This window comes from Neomonachus schauinslandi, chromosome 7, assembly GCF_002201575.2.
Source record: "Neomonachus schauinslandi chromosome 7, ASM220157v2, whole genome shotgun sequence".
Classification (NCBI taxonomy): domain Eukaryota; kingdom Metazoa; phylum Chordata; class Mammalia; order Carnivora; family Phocidae; genus Neomonachus; species Neomonachus schauinslandi.
In genome coordinates, this window is record NC_058409.1 from 23,155,605 (window position 1) to 23,178,685 (window position 23,081).

The following is a 23,081-nucleotide window of genomic DNA, read 5'->3' on the forward strand; positions in this document are numbered from 1 at the left end:
CACAAGATGAGCCTGAACACCTTGTTTTGCCAGATAATAGGAAAGCTCTCAAAAAATGATGGGGACATGTCAAAAGGACATAGGAGTCAGCCTTATGAAAGTCCCATTGGCCAAATCTGGGACAACCTGACCACTGGAACAACAATGATGGTGAGAGAGTACAACACACAAATCCACGCCAGAATAACTGAGTGATGGGGGAAAAGATAATATTCATCCTTAGAGAAAAAGATAATAAATGTAAAAAAAAAAAAAAAAAGGGCAGGGGGAGAAAATCACCATTTCAGGCAGAAGTCAATGGAAGACTGGAGGACAGAAGTTAGCAGGATTTACTGACACTATGTCAAAATATCTCTCCTCCAAACACTGAACAATTACAAAGGGTATAATGGTGACTTGATAGTGAACAAATGTGACAGACATCAACATGACCAGATGACTGAGGTAGATTTCACCAATGGTGGGACAGGTTGACATTACATGCTCCCTGATATGATGCACTGAGAAGAATAGGATATCATTTCTGTGGAATTCCTGCCAGAAAAGCATGACTTGTGTCTGCTCATGAGGAAACATTGGAAAGATGCACACTGAGGATGACACTACAGAATAAAAGGTGTGTATTCTTTATAACTGCTGAGAATATGAACTGTTCCTGGGTGAGATGCTGGATGAGAAAGGACAAAGCCATTGCTGGGATAGTCGGTGAAAATCTAAATAGGGTCTGTGGGCTGAATGGTTGTACTGTATCAATTTTTATTTCCCAACTTGAAGGGTTCCATGGTGTTGGAGAGTGTTGTTTTTAGGAAATACACAATGGAATATTTAGGAGTGATGCATCAGGCTTGCAGACTGTTCTCAAATGACTCAGAGAAAGACTGCTGACAATGGAGAAAGTGCAGTGAAATGCTAACGAGCAGCTGAGGACTCTCAGTGAGGGAGCGCAATACTGTTCTTGCAACTATTATCTAAGGTTGTAATTATTTAAAGAATTAAAAAAACATGAACCCCCATAAAAAGATAGTCTATGGCAATCCACCCATATGTTCATCTTTTCTACATATAAAGCTTATATTTATCAGTTTAGGAAAAGAAAAAGTGTTGCAGAATAGCCTGACTCCTGAGGAAAAATGGATCTGACATCAGTCCTTCACATTATTTAATAAGTTCATGCATTTGTAATGAATAATAACACATTTATTTATTTTGCAACCAAGACTAGGTTGAAAAGAGAAATGGTTATACGTTTTTATTTCCTCTACTTCAACTATAATTTCTCTATTTTACAATCTAGAGATCTTCCAAGAGACAGGGTATTGGGAGAGGGGGAGGAGGGAGACAAGGGGGCAAGTAGACAAAGGGTGGGGGAGAGGGAGCTACAGAAAACAGTATGGGGTTTAATATTCAGACTCTACAATGTACTAAGGCTTTTGGTTTACTCATTTAGTGCTAATAAAGCCCTGTCATATCATTTTCAGATAAGAAAACTGAGGTTCAGAGAAGATAATGCCTATTTCAATGCCATAAATACCCAGTAAGCACTCTGCATCTTCATCTACCACTTTCATACTTTTGTGATTAGTCCTTTAATTTTTTTTTTTAAAGATTTTAATTTATTTATTTGACAGAGAGAGACAGAGAGAGAGAGGGAACACAGGCAGGGGGAGTGGGAAAGGGAGAAGCAAGCTTCCCACACAGCACGGAGCCCGATGTAGGGCTCCTGGGATCATGACCCGAGCCAAAGGCAGACGCTTAACAAGTGAGCCACCTAGGCACCCCTAGTCCTTTCATTTTCTGTTTTGTTTCTAAATACTGTTTTTTTTTTTTTAAGTTCCAAAAGTTTTTATTTAAATTCCAGTTAACATACAGTGTAATATTAGTTTCAGGTGTACAATTCAGTGATTCATCACTTACATACAACACCCAGTGCTCATTGCAACAAGTGCCCTCCTTAATACCCTTCACCCATTTAACCCATCTCTCCAACGACTTCCCCATGCAGCAACCCTCAGTTTGTTCTCTACAGTTAAGAGTCTGTTTCTTGGTTTGCCTTCCCACCCCCTAACGTCCATTAGTTTCTTCCTTAAATTCACATAGGAGTGAAATCATATGGTATTTCTTTCTCTGGCTTACTGCTGTGTTTGATGAAATTAACTCCCATTGTCAATGGATCATAAAATGAATTTGGAAAGGAAAACTTTGACCAGTGTATTCTAAAATAATATCCTACCCATACTGATATTAAATGGCAATGTCACGCTTATTAAAGTGTGTAAAAACCAACGTAGAAAAAAGCAAAACCAACACATTCTAAAGTTAGTGAATTATCTTCCACTGCACAAAAAGTGGTTCAAAGCCTTATAAACAAGAAAGCTTTATTCTATCAGTGACTAGAATAATAAATAAAAACACCCACCTTGATTACAATGTGTCCTTTCCTGGTTCCACTCCGATCTAGTTCACGGTGCTCATGCACCATAACAATTTCTCCCTCTTCCTCAACTTTATGGGTATTTTTCTCCACATGATTTAAAATTCTCCAATAATCCTGCTGGGCTATGCAGACAAACTGTCCAAGAATAACATGGGGACAGTTAATGAACCTGTAGTACATAAATGTATCACTATGCACCAAGGCAGAGCACAAAGGTAAGAAATCGAGTGGCATCAGTTCTCTTTTATTCAATCCCTTTAACCCTTAACAAAAATCAAGGTAAAACAAATAATTCACGTACAAAAAGACCAAAGAGGTTAAATCCTTTTGAATTCTGCTCTAAAAGGAGAAGTGAACATCTACTTCTCTCAAAACTGACGCTAGGCAAAGAAAACATGAAGCAGGAGTAAGTTAGAAACAACTCAGAAGTTCCTATTTCTTTCCTTTATTTTAAAAAAAAAAAAAAAAGGACTAAACTGGCTGGCTATTACCCAACAGAGATTTAACAAACCAACATTTCGTATCATCTCTTCTAAATATTTATACTTTGTTCAATTCCACAAATGTTTGAGTCAGACACAAAATCTAGTTTCCTTTTATTAACTGTGAGCTTCTGAAAACTCCCAATTCTCAAATCAAGCTATTTTATTTTGAGGAAGAAAAAACAGTCTCGGCCATTTTAAATCAACAAATGAGAATACAAGAGCAAAGAGATAAACTTACCTGACAATCATCTACTTTAGTCCTAACAACTCCATGCATGTATTGCTTATCCAGAGTGGGAGTAATTCCAAAACTATTTCCCATAAAGAGATTTTCAACTTTTCCATCTGGATGAGTGATTTCTACAGTGCCGTTTAAAATAACATACCATGAGTCAAGCTACAGAGAAAAAAAAAGGTTTTAAGAATCTTTTTAAAAAGATAGTTTATACGTTAACTTTGAAAAATAATCAACACATAGAACTTGTATATTTTTAAAAAGAAAAAGATCTGGTTATATTACTTTATACTGTCAGAAAACAACCTATGCCTGTTTATGCAAACTAATAAAGCTTATTTTACTCTTTCTTCTTTTAGTCACCAAATGACATCAGGGGGACCTTCATAATTGACCAAATACTCGGAGAAAAATGATGTAATGGTTAAAACCACAAGCTCCTGAAATCTGTATTCAAACCCTGCCACTAACAGGGTGAGTGACTCTGGGCAAGTTATTTAACCTCTCCGTGCCCCTGTTTCTTGATTTCTAAGTGGGCTTAACAAGAGTACCTATCGTAGGACCTTTGTCTTAATGAAACGAGTTTATACATACTAAGCTACATACACACTGACTGCTTAGAACAGTGCCTAGGGCATGGCCAGCACTCAAAAGAAAAAAAAAAAGATAGCCAGCAATTAATTCAGAAAGACAACTACAACCCTGAATTTTAAGGCATAGCTGACAAAATACTGAAAATTTCTCTTAATGTTAAGAAAATATTGCCTTCATTTATATAGCAACATATGATGCTCCTAGAAGTTAACTTGATATGTATCAGTGAAAGACGACTTATTCTCCTTTAGTATACCTCTTATCAGCCTACACTTTCAACAGTTTAAAGGTGATTCAAGGGAAACCTGGAGTATCAGTTCTGAAGGAGAATCAGTAGCAAAAAATTTTTTTTCGAAAGCGTGTCTTTGGGTTATTTCAAATATGAAATTCACTCACTGTGCAATTTGTGGATAACATAATTTACTTGAGAACAAGGGCTGTGTCTAGTTTTTCCACCGCTACACTCCCTGTGTCTAGAACAGTACCCAGCACAAAGTAGGCACACAACAAATTTTTGCTGACAGAACTGTGGAAAATTAAGAGAATACAAAAATTTGTGGAAAAGTTCTTCAAAATTCCATTTTACATAGATGTTGTTAGAAGTTTAGTTTCTCTGTTTATATTACTTTATACTGTTGAAATAGTTATTAGACTGTCTTGCCTTTTAAGAAAATTTAATACTATAATTCATTTGTTCATGAAACTTTTTTTTTTTTTTTTGAAGATTTTACTGATTTATTTGACAGAGCGAGACACAGTGAGAGAGGGAACACAAGCAGGGGGAGTGGGAGAGGGAGAAGCAGGCTTCCCACTGAGCAGGGAGCCCAATGAGGGGCTCGATCCCAGGACCCTGGGATCATGACCTGAGCCGAAGGCAGACGCTTAATGACTGAGCCACCCAGGCGCCCCCCGCTTTTTTGGGAGTATTTTTATTTATTTTTATTATTTATTAATCTTTCAATATTATTTTTTAAAGATTTTATTTATTTATTTATTTAAATTTTTATTGTTATGTTAATCACCATACATTACATCATTAGTTTTTGATGGAGTGTTCCATGATTCATTGTTTGTGCATAACAACCAGTGCTCCATGCAGAACGTGCCCTCTTTAATATCCATCACCAGGCTAACCCATCCTCCCACCCCCCTCCCCTCTAGAACCCTCAGTTTGTTTTTCAGAGTCCATTGTCTCTCATGGTTCGTCTCCCCCTCCGATTTCCCCCCCTTCATTCTTCCCCTCCTGCTATCTTCTTTTTTTTTTTTTCTTAACATATATTGCATTATTTGTTTCAGAGGTACAGATCTGAGATTCAACAGTCTTGCACAGTTCACAGCGCTTACTAGAGCACATACCCTTCCCAGCGTCTATCACCCAGTCACCCCACCCCTCCCACCCCACCTCCCACTCCAGCAACCCTCAGTTTGTTTCCTGAGATTAAGAATTCCTCATATCAGTGAGGTCATATGATACATGTCTTTCTCTTTTTGACTTATTTCGCTCAGCATAATACCCTCCAGGTCCGTTGCAAATGGCAAGATCTCATTCCTTTTGATGGCTGCATAATGTTCCATTGTATATATATATATATATATATATATATATATATATACCACATCTTCTTTATCCATTCATCTGTTGATGGACATCTTGGCTCTTTCCACAGTTTGGCTATTGTGGACACTGCTGCTATAAACATCGGGGTGCACGTACCCCTTCAGATCCCTACATTTGTATCTTTGCCGCCCCCCCTTTTTTTTGAAGATTTTACTTATTTGACAGAGACACAGCAAAAGAGGGAGAAACTTCTTTTCTTGAGTATATCCTGCCAGATATTTAGGATACGGGAAAAAACATGTAAATAAAGCTAGAGATAAGGCCCCTGCTTTCAGAGAGATTCCATCAAATTTTAAAATACCTGAATACCTACATATTACATTTGTAGGCATAAAATAATTAACAACTGATTACTGAATTACATTTTAGTCATTTCCAATAAATATAAATATGCTGCAATGAACATCTTTTGGCATTAATTCTGAGTTTTATATTATGTACTGAACAAAGACACTCATAATGAGTGAAATAGGATAGAGACTGTTAATTCTTCAAGGCCCATGTTAAAAATTTCTAAAAGACTTTCCAGAAATGCTGTTTATATTCCAGCTAGCAGTATATGACAATTTTCATTGACTGATATGTCAGCATTTTTATCAGTTTGATAAGAAAAACTGAAGTAATTCCTAACAGCAGTAATTCCTCTGCATCCTCCCCTCACCTACCCAAGGTTACCAGCCAAACATTTCTAAACATAGAACTGCCACCACATAAATGCCTCAACTGACAGCAATTCACCAGGAGGCATAGATATCAATATGCTTTACTCTTTTTTTTTTAATGTATAACATAGAAAATGGATAAGGAGAGTAAATATTTTAAATAATGACATAAATATACAAATAGAATGATTAAGAATTTTTTTAAGTATTACAACTTGAGAAGTAAAAACAAATTTAGTTCAATGAATGTTATTTATTGAACATCTATTCTATCCTAGGTTCACTGCTGGGAAATAAAAATTAAGACAACGTAAAGCCAAAACAAAAATAAAAACTTGTTATTTTTAGAAATTACAACAAACCCAAACTCAGCATTCATGTAAAACATCATATAAATTTCAAAGGTCAAGATTTACATAAGTTTATAGAAATTAAATCATTCTAAAAATTAGCTCCCACACTAAATAATATGCAACATTTGCTAGCCTACCTCTTGCCCATCTTCAAGAATAATAGCTCCAGCCTGCTCTACCACTTCAAAAATCATCACTGAGCAGAGTTCTCTCCTTACAGACATGGTCATGTTTGCAAAAGCAGGGAGCTGGTGCATAAACTCCAGTAATTGTTCTAGTAAAAAAAAAAAAAAAAAAAAAAAGAAAAGAAAAAGAAAAAGAAATTTTGGTATAGACACCATCAAGACTATACTTTAAAGATCCAGTAAAATCTAAAATTGAATACCCAATTTTCTAATCAACTTATGAATTTATCTGTTAACATTGAGCAACCAAGGTATGAGATGACTGTCGGTTAAAAAAACAAAACAAAACAATGATTTAACAGATATTTCAGAATCACACCAAAAAATAGGCATATTGGAAGATAGCCAGAATTCACAACCTCCAGAGAGAACCAGAAACCCATCTCCTACCCTGAGATGTCACTCCATGGTAGTTAAGTTAGTGATGTCTTTCCATCTAACAGATTAGCAAAAAAGTCTTTTTTCTAGTTCTTATCGGGATAGAATAAAAAAAAAGTTATTAATAAATGTCAACAATTAAGCAACGAAGGATAACAAATTTGAGTTCTAGTTCCAAACTGTTGAAGCAACTGCAAGGTAACTCTCTTTATAACCAACAAATGTTTATGAGTGCCTGCCTCAGGGCAACATTATTGGTACAGATACATGAGTAGTAAGATAAATACAAGGGAAAAACACATATACAAGCAGTCAGCTGAGGGATGAAAAAGAATTAACTATAAGGTGCTATTTACCCAGATAATTGGGAGATAATTATATTTCAATTCTTAAAAAACTGTGAAAAGAGCACCGTATACAATTCTTTATCATTAAAAATGCACTTTCAGTTTCTGTCCAGGTACTATTCATAACATGAGTCTAAACTGCAAGTTAATTAACAATATTATGTCATTAGAATGGCAAGGAATGTTCAAATGTACTGATCTTTACTCACACAGATTACGATTTTTAGTAGTAGCATCTTCTGATTTGAATGACAGCAACATGGCTATTATAAAAGGGAAGTCTAGGATAAAATCTTAATTGAATCCTAACAATATATAATGACACTAAGTAATCTTTGTTCTTAAAGAAAACATTAGCATCTTTAGCAATTCAACCTCCCAAAGTGATTAGTTCTGTAAGAAATAAAAGGAAAATTCATAAACTTTTATCCAAAAATTATATACATTTTTTTTTTCAAGCTAGACAAGTAAAAAGATGACTTCTGATAACGTGAAAATTTTTTAAAAAGCTAGACATCAGACACTGTTGTACTATATCTTAAATACCTTATGGTCATGAAGAGGGAAATTACTTTAATGCAGTCAAGCTTTTGTTTTATAATTGGGAGCAGCCAGAATATGAGGGCTATCTGCTTGTGACATATATCACCCCAGTAACCACCAGCACTGATTGAGATGATCTGCCTGGCTAGGCAGGTGTCCCCTTCCTCCCTGACTGTTCCATGTGCAGCCCTCTGCAAGTTGTGCGCTCAGTTCAAGAGGATGAACTTCCCCAATAAAGGATGACTGTTATTTGGTCAATGGTATACCACGCTATACTCCCCTGCTGTATCTTCCAAACAAACTCTCAAATTGGGGCAGCCAGCCTCCAAGATGGCTCCAAAGCTCTTATTATTCATGATCTTATGCAGTGCCCTCCCATATTATATTACGGTTACTCTGTGTGACATTCCTGAAGCAAAATCATAAAAGACAATGTGGCATCTGCCTTACTCTCCCTTGGATTACCTGACTTGGGAGAAACCAACTGCTACACTGTGAGAATATTTAAGAGCCTATGGAGAGGCCCACACAGCAGGAACTGAGGTCTTGTACTAAAAGCCATGTGAATAGCCACACTGTAAGTATATCCTCTAGCTCAGCCCAGTGAAGCCTCAGTTAACTGTAACCCCTGCTGACATCCTGACTACAACTTCATGAGAAACTGAGCCAGAACCACTCAGCTAAGGCTGCTCAGGAATTCCTGACCCACGAAACCTATGAGAAAATAAACATGTTATTTTAAGCTACTAAGCTTCAGGTATTTTGTTATGCAGCAAGAAGTTAACTATATATAAATAAAACTATAAAATTCTTATTGTGAACAGATGTATTTCTTACCAATGTCATCATCAGTTTTGTCTGCAGGTTCTTTCTCGAGACATTCTCGAACAAGATCTCGCCCCTGTAGTGGATCTGTTCGATCAATCTCTTCATCTTCCTCTTCTTCATCTTCAGAATCAACGGGTCCTTCTGGGAGACGTGTTAAATCTACATCTCCTACCTCACTTTCCGTAGCCTACAGAAAGAAATCTTGATCGATTATGTTATAAAAATTGTATGTCACAGCCCAAATTAATCAAAACTACTCCTCCCTAACACTATAAAGAATCAGGCAATACTGTGTTATATCAAAAGCAAAACAATACTTATTTATAAAAGGCTTCTCTCTGCCCGAAAAGACAGGCTCATGGTGATATCCAGATGATAAATCTGAGCCAGTAAGTTTATAAAATGGTAAAGAGATGTAAACACCTGGATTAATAACCTCTTTTCCAAATAACATGTGTATTTCTTAGAAGTATAACAGTTCCTAAAACACGAAGTGCAGGAAAGAGACAGTTTACCAACAATCGTTTTATGAGTATCTGTTAGTCTGTGCTGGGTGTTGCAAATAAGATAGTCTTTCACCACAAAGATTAGAGTCCAGTAAGGTAGGCAACTATGATTGTATTAGGAAGAAGAGCTGAGATTATCGCAACCAATGTTTAAAATAAGCTTACACTTACAACCTCAACTTTGGAAATATATTGGTCTCAGATATTTATAAAGGAAATAGCAGATTTCTTAATAACTGTAAATTTAAATGTCAATCATAGTCAATTTAAAAATCATCATAGAAAATAATGAAATAATAAATAATTGGGACATACTGAAGCAAGCTACAAGGTGCCAGAGGACTAGACAGACAAGACAGGGGCACACACCTGGCAAACAACCAGGTTCCTTGAGGCCAAAACTGCCTCTACTTTCTTGCTACAGAACTTTAGAGTTTAAGTGGAATCACTTCTTAATATATATCCTTGGAGCCACAAACTTGCTAGCAGGTTATTATTGCTTTAAAAAAAAATAGTTTTAATTTAAATGTATACATGCTAAAATGACTTTCAAAAACCTCATTTATTTACACACACGGATTTCAATCCAAGAAACTAGTGTTAAAAACACTAAATCAATATTCTTGACAGTTACTTAATTTTTCAGAATATAAAAGCTCACCCCAAAGTAGCCTTTTTACACTTTATCAAAATTTAAGGATAATCTACTTTATCAATTTGGGTTCTTAAACCACTGTCTTCACGATTTCAGGTTTTCATTCCATGACCCAGGCTATTTCAACATAGCCTCCAAACCTTTTAGATTATATCTGGTAAAAAGATGGTTCATAGCAAAAATAAGGAAGATTCAACTCAGTTATGTGGACAACAGGCAAGGTTTACTGTCATCTGTGTGAGAAGTGAAGACAAGAGGAAAATTCTTTAGGGAGAATGGAAATCATAGGTAGGAATTGTGAGAAGGGTACGAAAGGAACTGTTTTAGAGATCTTTTAAGGACATCTGCAAAGGAAAGAATGTAATCTATCCTTACAAATGTCTTCTTTAACTGTACTTTTGTCAAAGTACAATAAAAAGGATGAATAATATCACATTAAACTATTAAAATGTTAAAAGTATATAAGAAGGATAAGGTGGCAAAATAAGAATTAAAAATAGTAAAGAAAGAGCAGCCAAAAACATGCTAGGCAATTAAAAAGGATTTTGTAACTTAAAAATAAGTAAATAAAACGAGCTATGTAGAATCCAAGGTCTAATTTCTTGACTGAGCAAAGCCAAGTCAGGTCTTTTAAGGTGAAGGTAGCTATGATGACCATCAGGACTAGAAGTCATTGCATGGTATTTCTGAGGATGCAGTTTGTTGGCAGAGTTTAATTCTCTAATAACTAGATGGGAATTTTTAAAAAATGTAGTATTCACAATGTCCAGCATACAATAAAAACTTACTAGATAGATGAAGGAGGGAAATGTGATACATAACCAGGAGAAAAATCAATCCGTATAAAGAGACCCAGGAATGACAGAAACATAAGCAGAGTGAAAATGGGAAATCTAAGTAAAGAAATGTAAACTGTAAGAGTAAACTTGAAGAAGGGCAATAAAAACTACCCCAAACTGAAGCAAGGAAAGAATAAGGCCATAAAGAAAATTTAAGAGAGTCTGAGAGACTAACAGATAACATCAACGGTTGTTATAAAAAAAAAATGTAGATCAACATATATGTCACATTTGTAAAGACAGGGTACAGAGAAGATCAGCCCTGGTCTTTCAACTACTTTATCCTAGCACTTGGATTACAGTAGACCCTCAAGAAGATTATAATAAATTAAGTTCAGGGTGGGGGGGGGAGGTATTTTGGTGAAACAGCTAATAAGGCAAGTTCATTAAACTTGTGTTTTTCCTTTCCTGCAGTATAATGTACATCTGTGTTTATGTGTAAATATAATTTGGTGAGGCAGACAGTCTGAGATGATTTTTCTGACGACTTTGCCTTCCCCAAATAAACCACCAGAGGATATCCTTTTCCTGTTTGCATCTAGATAAAGAATGAGGGGAACTACAGGTTGGAATGAAAAGTTATACAAACTTACAAAAACCACATTTTCAAGTTTAGAGAAAATATTAAGCCTAATATTAACCTTAAACTTTCAGTGCTTCTCTTTTTTGCATTCCCATTTTGAGTACTTCATTCAACCTTTTACATGTACCACTTAGGCCTTATGTTTCCTCTTTATCTCTTTGGCCAGAGCAAGAATGCTGTAAAATTAATCCTTCACAGTAATGCTGTCCAGAATAGCCCATTCCATATTCTCTACAATAGGTCACGCAGTTCAAGTAAAGCCTCCTTTGCCCTGGATATAATCAAGCTTTAATTACTAAGAACAATATTGGTTTCTACTTTCAAATGTAACTCAACTAAAAAAAAAAAATTCTAGATTACTTCCTAAGTGCCAACAGTGCGCTAACTCAGCATGGAATACACAAGAAACACCCTGCCTGCACAAATTTTCCACTCGTGATCCACAGAAAAACTGCTGTGGGTTTCCAAGACGTGAGAGATGATATGAAAATGTCATCAAGGTGAAACTGCAGATAGAAGAGCATAACTAAAACACAGGGCTAGGACGAAGCAAACATGTTCAGGGAATAAAACATGTATTTTGTCATGGACCAGAATCCAGAATGTTCAAGTGGGGTACAGTGGAACAGAAAGCCAGATTTGCAGATTGTGGTTAGAAGTGGAAGGCTTAGAATGTGACTACAAATAAGAAATGAAATGAAGTGTACAAGTTAGATAACGGTGAAACTCTGAAACTTTAAATATATGAGTCAAGTCACACGATTCTTGTAATTTATCTCATGTGGGAGTTTAAAAAATGGGAGTAGGGGCACCTGGGTGGCTCAGACCATCAAGCGACTGACTCTTGATTTCGGCTCAGGTCATCATCTAAGGGTCGTGAAATCCAGCGCCACGGCAAAATGGGGGTAGTCAAAGATTAATGAGATTTTTGACTAGCACACAGATATACTTTTGACAGAAATATTAAAGTAGAAGTATGGCATATTAAAGTATGGTATTGCAAAGCTAGCTGAGGTGTCAAATGAACATCCTAGTGGAAATGTGGCACCAGTTTTAGAGAGACTGACGGTAGAGTTATGAATTAAGGACTCATGCTGCCATAGAGATAGTAACTGAAGCATTGGGATTTTTAGCACCGTGTTTTACTTCCCACACAGAAACTAAAAAAGATGGATGGGGGATGAATGTATGCCTCAGGTTTCTAAATAACAAGTTAATGAAAAGACAAATGCTTTATTTCACAATATTCCAGCTCTTGCTGGTATAAACAGACTGAAATAAATAGAAAAAGTAGTCAGAAAGAAGCACTCCTTATTTATCTCGTGTACTCTTTGAGGATACATAAAATATTTGATCCAAGAACAATCTAACATCTTAGTGCATAAATTTAGCTAAATTTTAAGCTAATCTGATTAGAAACATATTCATACCAAAAGATTACTTGCATTTTACCCAGACTGTGGTAAATGCTTTTTTTTTTTTTTTGAAGTTTCCTTGAGAGCCAAGGACTTTTATTTTTAAACATGAAAACTCTCAAGAAGGAAATGCATAGGAGCACAGCCACACATTTGGCCATATAAAATGGTGTCAACAGTTTTCTTGTTAAGAACTGCTGTTCGACTCTCTTCTCTCTTCCCCTCAAACCACCAAATTAAAAATAATTGCATTATTTCACAGGGCTTTACTTATATTGTTAGAAGCCATGACTGGATTAGGTGTTCACTTTTAAAATCTGTGCAGTGCCAAAATTTGGATGATCAGACAAACTACCTCAACTGTCACTGGCCAGGGTATATATACACAGGCCAATGTCCACCTGTAACTAACAGGTGTATTCTTAGCTTAAGTACTCCAAAGGAGGCCAGAGGTCAAGAGAAAGACCAAGTTCCAGTATTGCTATTCCTCTTGCCTTTGTTTTAGTCTGAGGATCTGACTGGATAGACACACACAATTTGGTTGGTGTTATTTACCTTATCTGTTTTTTTTGTTTTGTTTTGTTTTTTTAAGATTTTTTCATTTATTTATTTGACAGAGAGTACAAGCAGGGGGCGCTGCAGAGGGAGAGGGAGAAGCCGGCTCTCCACTGAGCAGGGAGCCCGGCGTAGGGCTCCATCCCAGGACCCTGAGAACATGACCTGAGCCCAAGGCAGACGCTTAACTGACCGAGCCATGCAGGCGCCCCTTTATCTGCGTTTTAATTGTAAGCCTAGATACTCTGCATTTGGGGGGATATATTTTATCCATTTATTTTTATTCTGTTCTTATTCCTTAATCTAGTAATTTTAACTTTAATCTTTTCCCACAATTTTATTCAACTTTTATTTTTAACAGTACACTCTATTTACATCCTTCTTAAAAACTACCCACAAACCTACCACTAATTGAAAACATTATTATCATTTGGTCCTCTTTAATTCATGTTTACATTCCATGTACACATGTATAAAATATATGTAATTATGTATGTAAGTGTATTTATTTAAGATACTGGTTTCTTCTGTTTCTAACTCTGTTCCTTTTTAACATAAACTGTTTCTATCCATTGGCTATTCACCTAAGCTTAACGGAAGCCCAGGTTTGAAGATTTTTACCTTCTTTGGCCACTCTTAAGATTTTTATCTTACCTTTTTGCATATGTGACTCTAACATTATAAATTATCTCCTTTAAATTTCTGAATTCCTGTTTTGGTTCTTGATTTCATTATTTGTGCTCCTTTTATCTATTTAGTCCTCCTAAATTAATTAAAACCTACTTTTATTTTATTGATTACTTTTTAAGTTTAATTGCACCATGTTTTAAAGTATATGGCTCCCAAAATACTCCTCCTAAAAAAAAAAAACCCAAACTGCATGACTCAATTTATGCGACCTTCTGGAAAATGCAAAACTGTAAAGGCAGAAAACAGATTAGTGGTTGCCAGGGTCTGAGGATCAGAAGATACTGACTACAAGAGGGCACAGAGTACTTTCTGAGGTGACGGAAATGTTCTGTCTTCATGGAGGCTTTACTACTGAGGGTGAATTTATTCTATGTAAATTATACTTGAGTTAACATCAAACATATAAACACAAACACAACTAATGATGTAGGAAAAAGAATGAATATGACTTGGTACTGGAAGTTATGCTCAAGGGAGAAGAGCCAATGGTAACTTTCAGGTTTCTGGGATATGACATGTTGCCTTCTTCACTTTGTAACGGAGGCAGTCCTGTAACATGCAGGACAGCTGGCAAGCTTACTTGTCCACAGTTTAGCCAATGTTAAAATGACCCTTCTAAAAGGTAGAATGAGCTGTACAAAGTGCTAGTGAGGAAAGAAAACATACAGAAGGTTGGAGCAGGGCAGCCACATACAAGGCCATAATTCTACAACAGCAGACCTCCAACTACCAGTAGGCGTGCTCCAGCCTCAGCCTCAGGTGGACAAACCAGTAGGTAGACATCCTGTAGATCTTACATAAATGCAATGCGTCAGAAGCTCCTCCAAGATCTTGCCAAAGCTACAGGACCCTGCCGTGTACAGCCCATCTTCTAGTGCAGAGTAAAGCACTGGCCTTTCCAAGTGACCCTGATCTCAATCTGTGCACTAACCTTTTGTCCTTTCTCTTACAACCATCTAAGGCTCTGTTCCTTGCTCCAAAAAGGTGGTAACATCTGGTTTAGAAATGGATATACTAGCAAGATGAGGTACCTAGAGCTTAACAACACCACATCTCTGCTGTATGATTTCTCCTAACAAGGTCTAGACATTCCCACTTAGCCTACAAGAAATTTATAGCCACATCCCTGAACTTCATTAATCCAGGATCAATCTTCTCTACGAAAAACAAAGAATTCAGAGGAGCTACAGCTCTACTTTGACTTTTAGGTGTGCAAGAACCCTTTTTCTTCCACGTGACAATTCCTTTGGGGAGGGGCAGAATACCTGGAATGCAACACTCGGAGACGCTCTGCACTTTTAAAAGTCCCTGCACTTTTTAAGTGTACTTTTAAAAAATTACTTGTTCCGTCTCCTACAAAATGGTAAGCAGGAAGAATTCCTTGTACTGTCTACTATAAAATGCTAAACAGGGAGATGTAGATGGCCGCAGCAATGACCTTTGTGGAGAAAAGCTATGCATAATCCAAAAATGGAGGTTTTTTTCCATTTTGTCTCTGCCTACAAACTTCCCTTGAGAGGAATGCTGATTCTCCTAAAATATCTGAAGACTCAGTAGACCCACAGTCTAAAATGTTTTCCTCGAGCAACAGTAACTCCGTTTCACAAGATGAGTAATATATAGTAGCCATTCGCCATATGTGACTATTGGTCACTTGAACTGTGGCTGGTCTGAACGGAGATGTATAGTAAGGTTATACTGAATTCTGGCTTTGGGAGACTCCCACATCCTCATACTGTGCATGCACCCTCACATCCCTCTGCCTGGCACTTTGGGGCCAGGGCCACAGCCTGGGCTGGTGGACCCTTGCCGTTCCATCTCGTGCCCTGCTTGGTCTGTTGCAGAGTCGCCAAAGCAGGCAGTAGGAATGCTGCAGTCCAAGTGGCTCTGGAAAGTTGGTTGTGGACTCAGGTCATTGGGCAATTCTACCACCTCAAGGATCAGCTCAAAGCCAAGCTCCGAAGAGGATCTCAGCTCCTCCATGGCACTGATCCACGATTCAGTCTGCCCAGTCACCATGGAACCACCAGCCACAACAAACCCAAGAGAACCCCTCAACATTCCACCTGGAACTCCACTAGCAACTGGCAGCCTAGGAAGGTAGGTAGGCTTTCTGCAGTTGGAGCAAGCCTTTCTCTCTCTCTCAAATAAATAAAATCTTAAAAAAAAATCAGCTAGTAAATTAACTTTGATATTAATTTTTACATGTACATGTTTGCTTTAAATTTATATTAAAGTAATTTTTTATACTGTCTTTGGAAGCCAGAATTTTTAAAAGTTAACTCATGATTTTAAACTGTGATTATGTGCTGAAATGATAATATTTGGATATATTATGCTAAATAAAATACATTATTCAAATTAATTTTACTGGTTTCCTTTTACTTAGAAAATTTAATAGACCCCTTACAATAAAAAGCAACTCTATAACTATCTAGAATTTAAATAAAAACTTAAAAAAAGAAAAAGCAACTCTTAATTTTCTTCAAGACTATTTATAGAACACTTAGTCTATTATTATAAAAATCAACCTTTTTGTAAGTTTAAGTTGTTTCAAGAACTGTTTTTTTTAACAAAGCAAGCATTATATATAATGAATTCCCCTGGATTAAAGTCATTAAAAAGAACACTATATTCATACACTCCTGAACCATATTTAATCACTCTCAAAATATCACTTAAGTTTGCAAATTTGAAACAATAAATAAAGTGTATTTTCCCAAAGACATTCTGCCTGAATTTCATACCCTTAAATTAAAAGATACATGACCACCTAAAGCACAAGCATGGGTAATCGGGCAGACTAACAAAGCCACAGGCACAGCACACAAACTCCTACGATATTACCTGATAGATATCAGATAAACTGCTGCTCCCAGAGTCACTGGCGATGCTACAACCAGACTGACTAGAAGACACATGAGTCACCTGTGGATGAGGGTTGTCTGTGATGTGCATCTTGGTAAGATCGGCCGGAAGCTGAAGAAGAAAAAGTAATTTAAGATATTCTAAACATCAAACCTTACCTTTATGAGCGTTGTTGAGGAATGTATAGAATTAGTGAATCACTATATTGTACACCTGAAACATAACACTGTATATTAACTATACTGGAATTAAAATACTTAAAAAATTTTTAAAATAAAAAAGTTCTTGACACGTTGTAACTTCTGTAACAAGTATTTGTTTTATGTACATTACTGTGCAATCTCATTTCTAACCTAAATTTTCCACTTTTAAGAAAAATCTTAGGAAATAAGAACCAAATTAGTACTCTGACACTGTTAGTCAAGCCTAGAGTGGAATCCCACTGTGTAGATTTCAGAAGACATTACCATCAGTAATGGTATTTCAGAGGAAACACTTGGCCCCTCTTTTTCTCCAAATAAAACTATCAGCTACTGCTACCTTCAAGTGTTCAGAGTGCATTACACACACACACATGCACACCTACCCCCCAACACAAAATGGTCATTGATATGGAAAAAAAAAAGAAGAGCAATATCTTGTGTTAAAGTACAGCATCTGGTAGCAAGACTTAGGAAAAAAACCAGTTGACTGCATTCCACATTTCAAAAATTTTGTAGACCTCTTTTCACATGACATTGTAGTAGTTAGTAAACCACTAAAAAATTTGTTAGTAATTATGATGATTTAATTAATGTCTATGCTAGGTGCAGGGATACAAGAGACACAAGAAGGAAATGATAGTATCACATCATCTTTAGTATGGTCACACTTTTATAGGGATGCAGGTTGTATAATACCTTTCATACCAAAAAACAAACCAGAATAACAATAAAAAAAAACCTCACAAAATCAGTGCTCTAAGAATTAAAGTAAGAAACAAACGACTGTGCTCCAGAGTAGTGAGAGAAAGTTTTAAATAGAAGGCATGGTGATATATTTTCCAAATAATTTCTCTACAACCTGCTATGCAGGAACATTAAGAGAAATGTATTTACTTTTTAAAACAGAGGTTCTCATTGCTTTAGTGCAGGAAAATGTTTGAGAAAGATGCACATAGTAGTAAAAACTAAATAAACCCTAAAGGAAAAATGGCCAAGTCTGAATTCTATTATCTTAAGAGTAGTCACTATAATTATAAAAACTACACACAGAGGGACGCCTGGGTGGTTCAGTCGGGTAAGTGCCTGACTCACGATTTCAGCTCAGGTCATGATTTCAGCGTCCTGAGAATTAGCCCTTCGTCAGGCTCCATGCTCAGCAGGGAGTCTGCTTAAGATTCTCTCTCCCTCTCTAAAAACAAACAAACTACACACAGAAATGACATTACACAATCCTCTGCCAGTGGTAACTCAGATAAATTCTATAACTAAGATAAACAGAAAAGCTGGAAGACACACACATAATCTGGCCTGTGAGGTTTTGCTGATTCTTAAAGAGGGAGAGGAAGAGACTCAGAAGCACTTCAATAGTCACTGCTTAAAGAGACAAAAGTTATATTCCAAGGCCTAGCATGAAAAGGCCATCCTTTGGATTGGGAGTCTGGAAAGAACATTTTACTCTAGGAATGAATGTGATTCAAAGGAAATTGATATCCATCTTAGAATCACCTAAATCCCTGATGTTGTATTAAGGTTATACAGGGTTACTAGTGCTTCAAGTCAACTATTAGAAGCAAACAGGAATCTTTACCATAGGAAAAAAAAATCACACTAGGTCTCAAATTATTTAAAATATTTTGCATATACAATACCCATTGCTCAAATAAAACCAGGCACATGAGAAGACTAGATAGCATTGATGAAAACTAAGAGAATAAACTTTAAAAAACAACAAAGAACTTTCAAATAACAGGATAATCAGATTGTAAAATGACTTTTTAAAATATATATAGCAAGGGCAGGCAAACATTTTTTTTAAAGGACCAAAGAACATATATTTGACACTTGTGCAGGCGACATACAATCTCTGTGGATACTTTTGACTTTTTTTTTAAATAACCCTTAAAAAATGTAAAAATCATTCTTAGCTCACAGGTCATACAACTCACTGGCTGTGTTTTCCAATATAGCAATACATGATACAGACAACCGAACCTTGAAAAACACAGGTTTGAACTGTATGGCTCCACTTATGCATGGGTCCAGTTACACGTGGATTCCTTTTCAATACACTAAACATATTCTCCTTAGATTTTTTTGTAACGTTTTCTTTTCTCTAGCTTACTTTATTGTAATAATACATATATGAAATATATCTCATTTTACAAAATATGTCTTAACTGACTATGTTATTGGTAAGGCTTCCATTCAATAGATTAGTACTTAAGTTTTTGTGGACTCAAAAGTTACACATGGATTTCTGACTGCTCAGGGGGTCAGTGGCCCTAACCCCTGTGTTGTTCAAGGGTCAACTCTACAGAGGAAAAGACTAAGAATTGTAGCAAAGAATAATTAACAAAAAATAAAATGAAAATTCTCGAATTGAAAAGTAAAGTTAAGGAAATTAGAAAGTCAAACATGGACTCAACAGATTTGACAGAGCTAAGAAGAAAATTAGTAAAGATTGGCCTACATTGGCCTGAAAAAATATCCAGAACGAAGCATCAAAGTAAAAAAGAATGAAACTGGGAGAGAAGGGACAAGAACCACAGGGATACAGTGAGAAGGTAACATTTGAATAATCAGAGTCATAGAAAAAAAGAGACTAAGGCATAGAAGATAATGGCTGAGCATTTTTCCAAACTGACAAAAAATACAAAGTCACAAATCAAGCAGCTTTAAGAATGACCAACAAGATAAATAACAAAACCATACCTATGTAAACTGGGATGAAACTAGCAGAGAAGAAAAAAAAGATAAAGAAAAGTCTTAAAAGCAGTCAGGGAAAAAAAGAGATTACCTGGACAAGAGCAAAATTAAACTGATGGCTGAACTCTCAACAGAAATTTGAAAGGTAGAAGAGAATGGAGTGATATCTCCAAGAGCTAAAATTCTGTACCCAGCAAGAAGGGTCCTTGAAAAAAAGGCAAAATACAAAAGACTTTCAGAAAAAATGAAGACAAATACTCTCTAGCAGATCTACAATCAAGGAAATCCATTGAGAGAAAGAAAACAATTCCAAATGGAGGCTTCTAGATGCAGAAAAGGAAAACCAATGAAAATACGAAATGTGTGGGTAAATCTATATGAATACTGACTACATGAAATAGGAATATTAATGTCCCAACACATATATAGAATTAAAATACATAACAAAACAACAGAATGTAAGTCTAGAGAAGAGTAAATGAAGTTATTAAAGTACTTTAAGTTCTTTGCAATGCTCATGAAACTGTAGAAACAGACTTCATAGATGAAGCATACATTGCTGTAATCTCTGATTTAAGAACAGTAAAACTGTGTAACTATGAAGCTTACACAGGTGAAAACATTAAATACAAGGAAGGAAAAATATATAGCATGCAAACACAAACCAAAAGAAAGATTATGTAGTTGTATTTCAGATGAAGCAAACCTTGAGGGAAAAGCATTAGAGACATTAGGGGACACTTTTTAATAATAAAAGTTTCAACACTAAATAAATATGTACCTAAGCATACACCCTCTAAATATATAAGGCAAAAAATGGCAACAATAAAAGAACTAGATGAATCCACAATTAGCTGTCAAATTATACCACAGATTTCCCATTGACAGAATAAGCAAATAAAAAATATGTAACGATAGAGCAGATGGGAAAAATTGTTAATAAACCTGACCTAAAGTGCATGAACATAGAGTACACATAAAAACAATTTTAAAAACTTACAATAATGCAGGTGTCAGCAAGTTTCAAAAGAATGAAAACATACAGAGACCATCCCGATCACAAAGCAAACAAGGTAGAAATAAGTAACAAAAAGATAACTAGAAAATTATCACGTACTAGGAAATTATTAAACAAACCTAAACAGCGCAAAGGTCAATTAAGGCACATTGCAAATTAGAAAATACTCAGAATAAAAATTAAAATGCCACGTATCAAAACCTGTGGGATAAGCTAAAGCTATGCTCAGAAACTGTTTTATAGCTCTATTATGTGTATTTAAAAAGACAGAAAGGGGTGTCTGGGTGCTGCAGTTGGTTAAGTGTCCAATTTTCGGTTTTGGGTCAGGTCATGATCTCAGGGTTGTGAGATCGAGCTTGGTGTCGGGCTCTGTGCTCAGCTCAGAGCCTGCCTGAGACTCTGTCTCCCTCTCCTTGTGCCCCTCACCCCCATGTTCTCTCTCTCTTAAATAAATAAATAAATTTTTAAAAAGGCAGAAAAATCAATGAGGTATTTGTAAGCAGTTACAGTAATACATAAATAGTGATGGGAATATGTCTCAGCTCAAAGATCTTCCTCCTATTTAGTTTCCCTATTGTTTAGACAGAATTGATCTAGGAATTCGTTCATCTAGGAATGAAGTAGATGAAAATATAAAGACTGAAAATAGTTTTAAAAGGTCAGATGTTTGGTTGAGGTGTCAGGAGTGGGAGATAATCCAACTCCCAAGATTCCCACAGAGGTTACAACCACGGAGAAAGAGGTTATTCATCAAAGTAACACAATGAACCAAAGGCAGAAGAGCAAGTCTGCAAATTGGGTGGGTAATACTTACAAGCAATCTTCATCCTCAGTAGACCCTAAAAGACAAGCATTATTATCTCTACTAATGAGGAACTGAGGCAATAAAATTAAGCTGTCAGCCATAGATCTCACTCAACTAATTAGCGGAGTTAGAATTAAAACCCAGAACTATCTGATTCTAGTACTCTCTGCTATACTCTGCTTTTTACCAGGAACTCTGCTGGTAACATAAAGATCTCACTTATTCGTGGAACATAAGGAATAGCATGGAGGACATTAGGAGAAGGAAGGGAAAAATGAAGGGGGAGAAATCGGAGGGAAAGATGAACCATGAGAGACTATGGACTCTGAGAAACAATCCGAGGGTTTTAGAGGAGAGGTGGGTGGGGTGATGGGTTAGCCTGGTGATGGGTATTAAGGAGGGCACGTACTGCATGGAGCACTGGGTGATACGCAAACAATGAATCGTGGATCACTACATCAAAAACTAATGATGTACTGTATGGTGACTAACATAATAAAATAAAAATTAAAAAAAAAAAATGAAAGAGAAGATGAAAACAGATGGGTCTTACCTTCAAGGACTGCAGTCTAACAGTGAAGAGTAGACAGAGATTTACAAGTATACGGCATCTCCTTTCTACCTCATGAAGGAAACAGATCGACAAACAGGAATCCTCTCAACCTCTTCATGTGATGAGAATAATGATAGCAACTACAGCTAATAGGTTTGAGTGCTCACTACATGTGCCAGATATGTAAGCTAGCAACTATATCCTTCTACATACTTTTTACATAGATTATCTCATTTAATCATCAAACAACCAGACAAGGTAGATGCTATTATTATAACCAATTTACACATTAGGAAACCAAGGCCCAGAGAAGTTATACAGCTTGCCCAAAGTCACACAGCTAGGAAGCAGGGAAACTGGATTTAAAATTCAGGAAGCCTGACTATAAATCAGTTGCTCTTTCCTACTAAGTTAAGTTTTGAGTTCCTAACACCTAACAGTTCCTTTTCTTTATAACAAAAGAGGCAGAAAGGAGAAAGTTTTCCTCCAATAGGAAGCCTTGATTTCTTAAAGCTTCTCTGCTTTCTCTCAACTTATCTACCCCTTTTCCCTTTCTTCCTACCCCCAGCAGGGACTTATTAGCTTACCTTTCATGAGCAATGTCAATTCACTTACCTCATCATCCTTCCAGCCTATAGGTCTGGCAAACTTTCCTATTTTCCAGTTACTTTATCCATTTCCTATACCTGAACTTCTGAGCTCTGCTGGAGCTCACATGTCCCATGAAGACCAGTGTCAAAGTTCTATTTGGGAGGTGGAAAGGTTCCTTAGCTAGCAGCTTGAACACAGACACAGATTATGAAAAAGTACATATCTTTTGACGGCTCTGTACACATATAAAGGGAAAGAGATGTATTAAGAAGAGGCTAGAGGTAGAACATAATCTTGAAAGTCAAGCAAAGTATTTTGATTTTGAATCCTATAGGTAATAGAGAGCTACTACAGGTTTCTGGGAAGGGCAATGACATAAGAGCTGCTGTATGTCTAGGCAGACTTAACCTATCCAAGTATCTACTTTTCTGA

The 23,081-nt window shown here is 36.3% G+C and overlaps 1 protein-coding gene across 5 annotated transcripts in view; it reads right to left on the reverse strand.

Annotated features, from left to right (window-relative positions):
* Positions 1-23,081, reverse strand: part of RAPGEF6 (Rap guanine nucleotide exchange factor 6) — a 198,932-nt gene that overhangs the window by 79,532 nt on the left and 96,319 nt on the right. For all 5 annotated transcript variants that reach the window (XM_044917076.1, XM_044917078.1, XM_044917077.1 and 2 more), the window contains exons 7-11: positions 16,753-16,884; positions 8,672-8,849; positions 6,519-6,655; positions 3,158-3,316; positions 2,417-2,569 (exon numbers count right to left, since the gene is read on the reverse strand). In XM_044917076.1, coding sequence (XP_044773011.1) covers positions 2,417-2,569; positions 3,158-3,316; positions 6,519-6,655; positions 8,672-8,849; positions 16,753-16,884 — 759 coding nt within the window. The remainder of the gene's footprint in view (positions 1-2,416; positions 2,570-3,157; positions 3,317-6,518; positions 6,656-8,671; positions 8,850-16,752; positions 16,885-23,081) is intronic.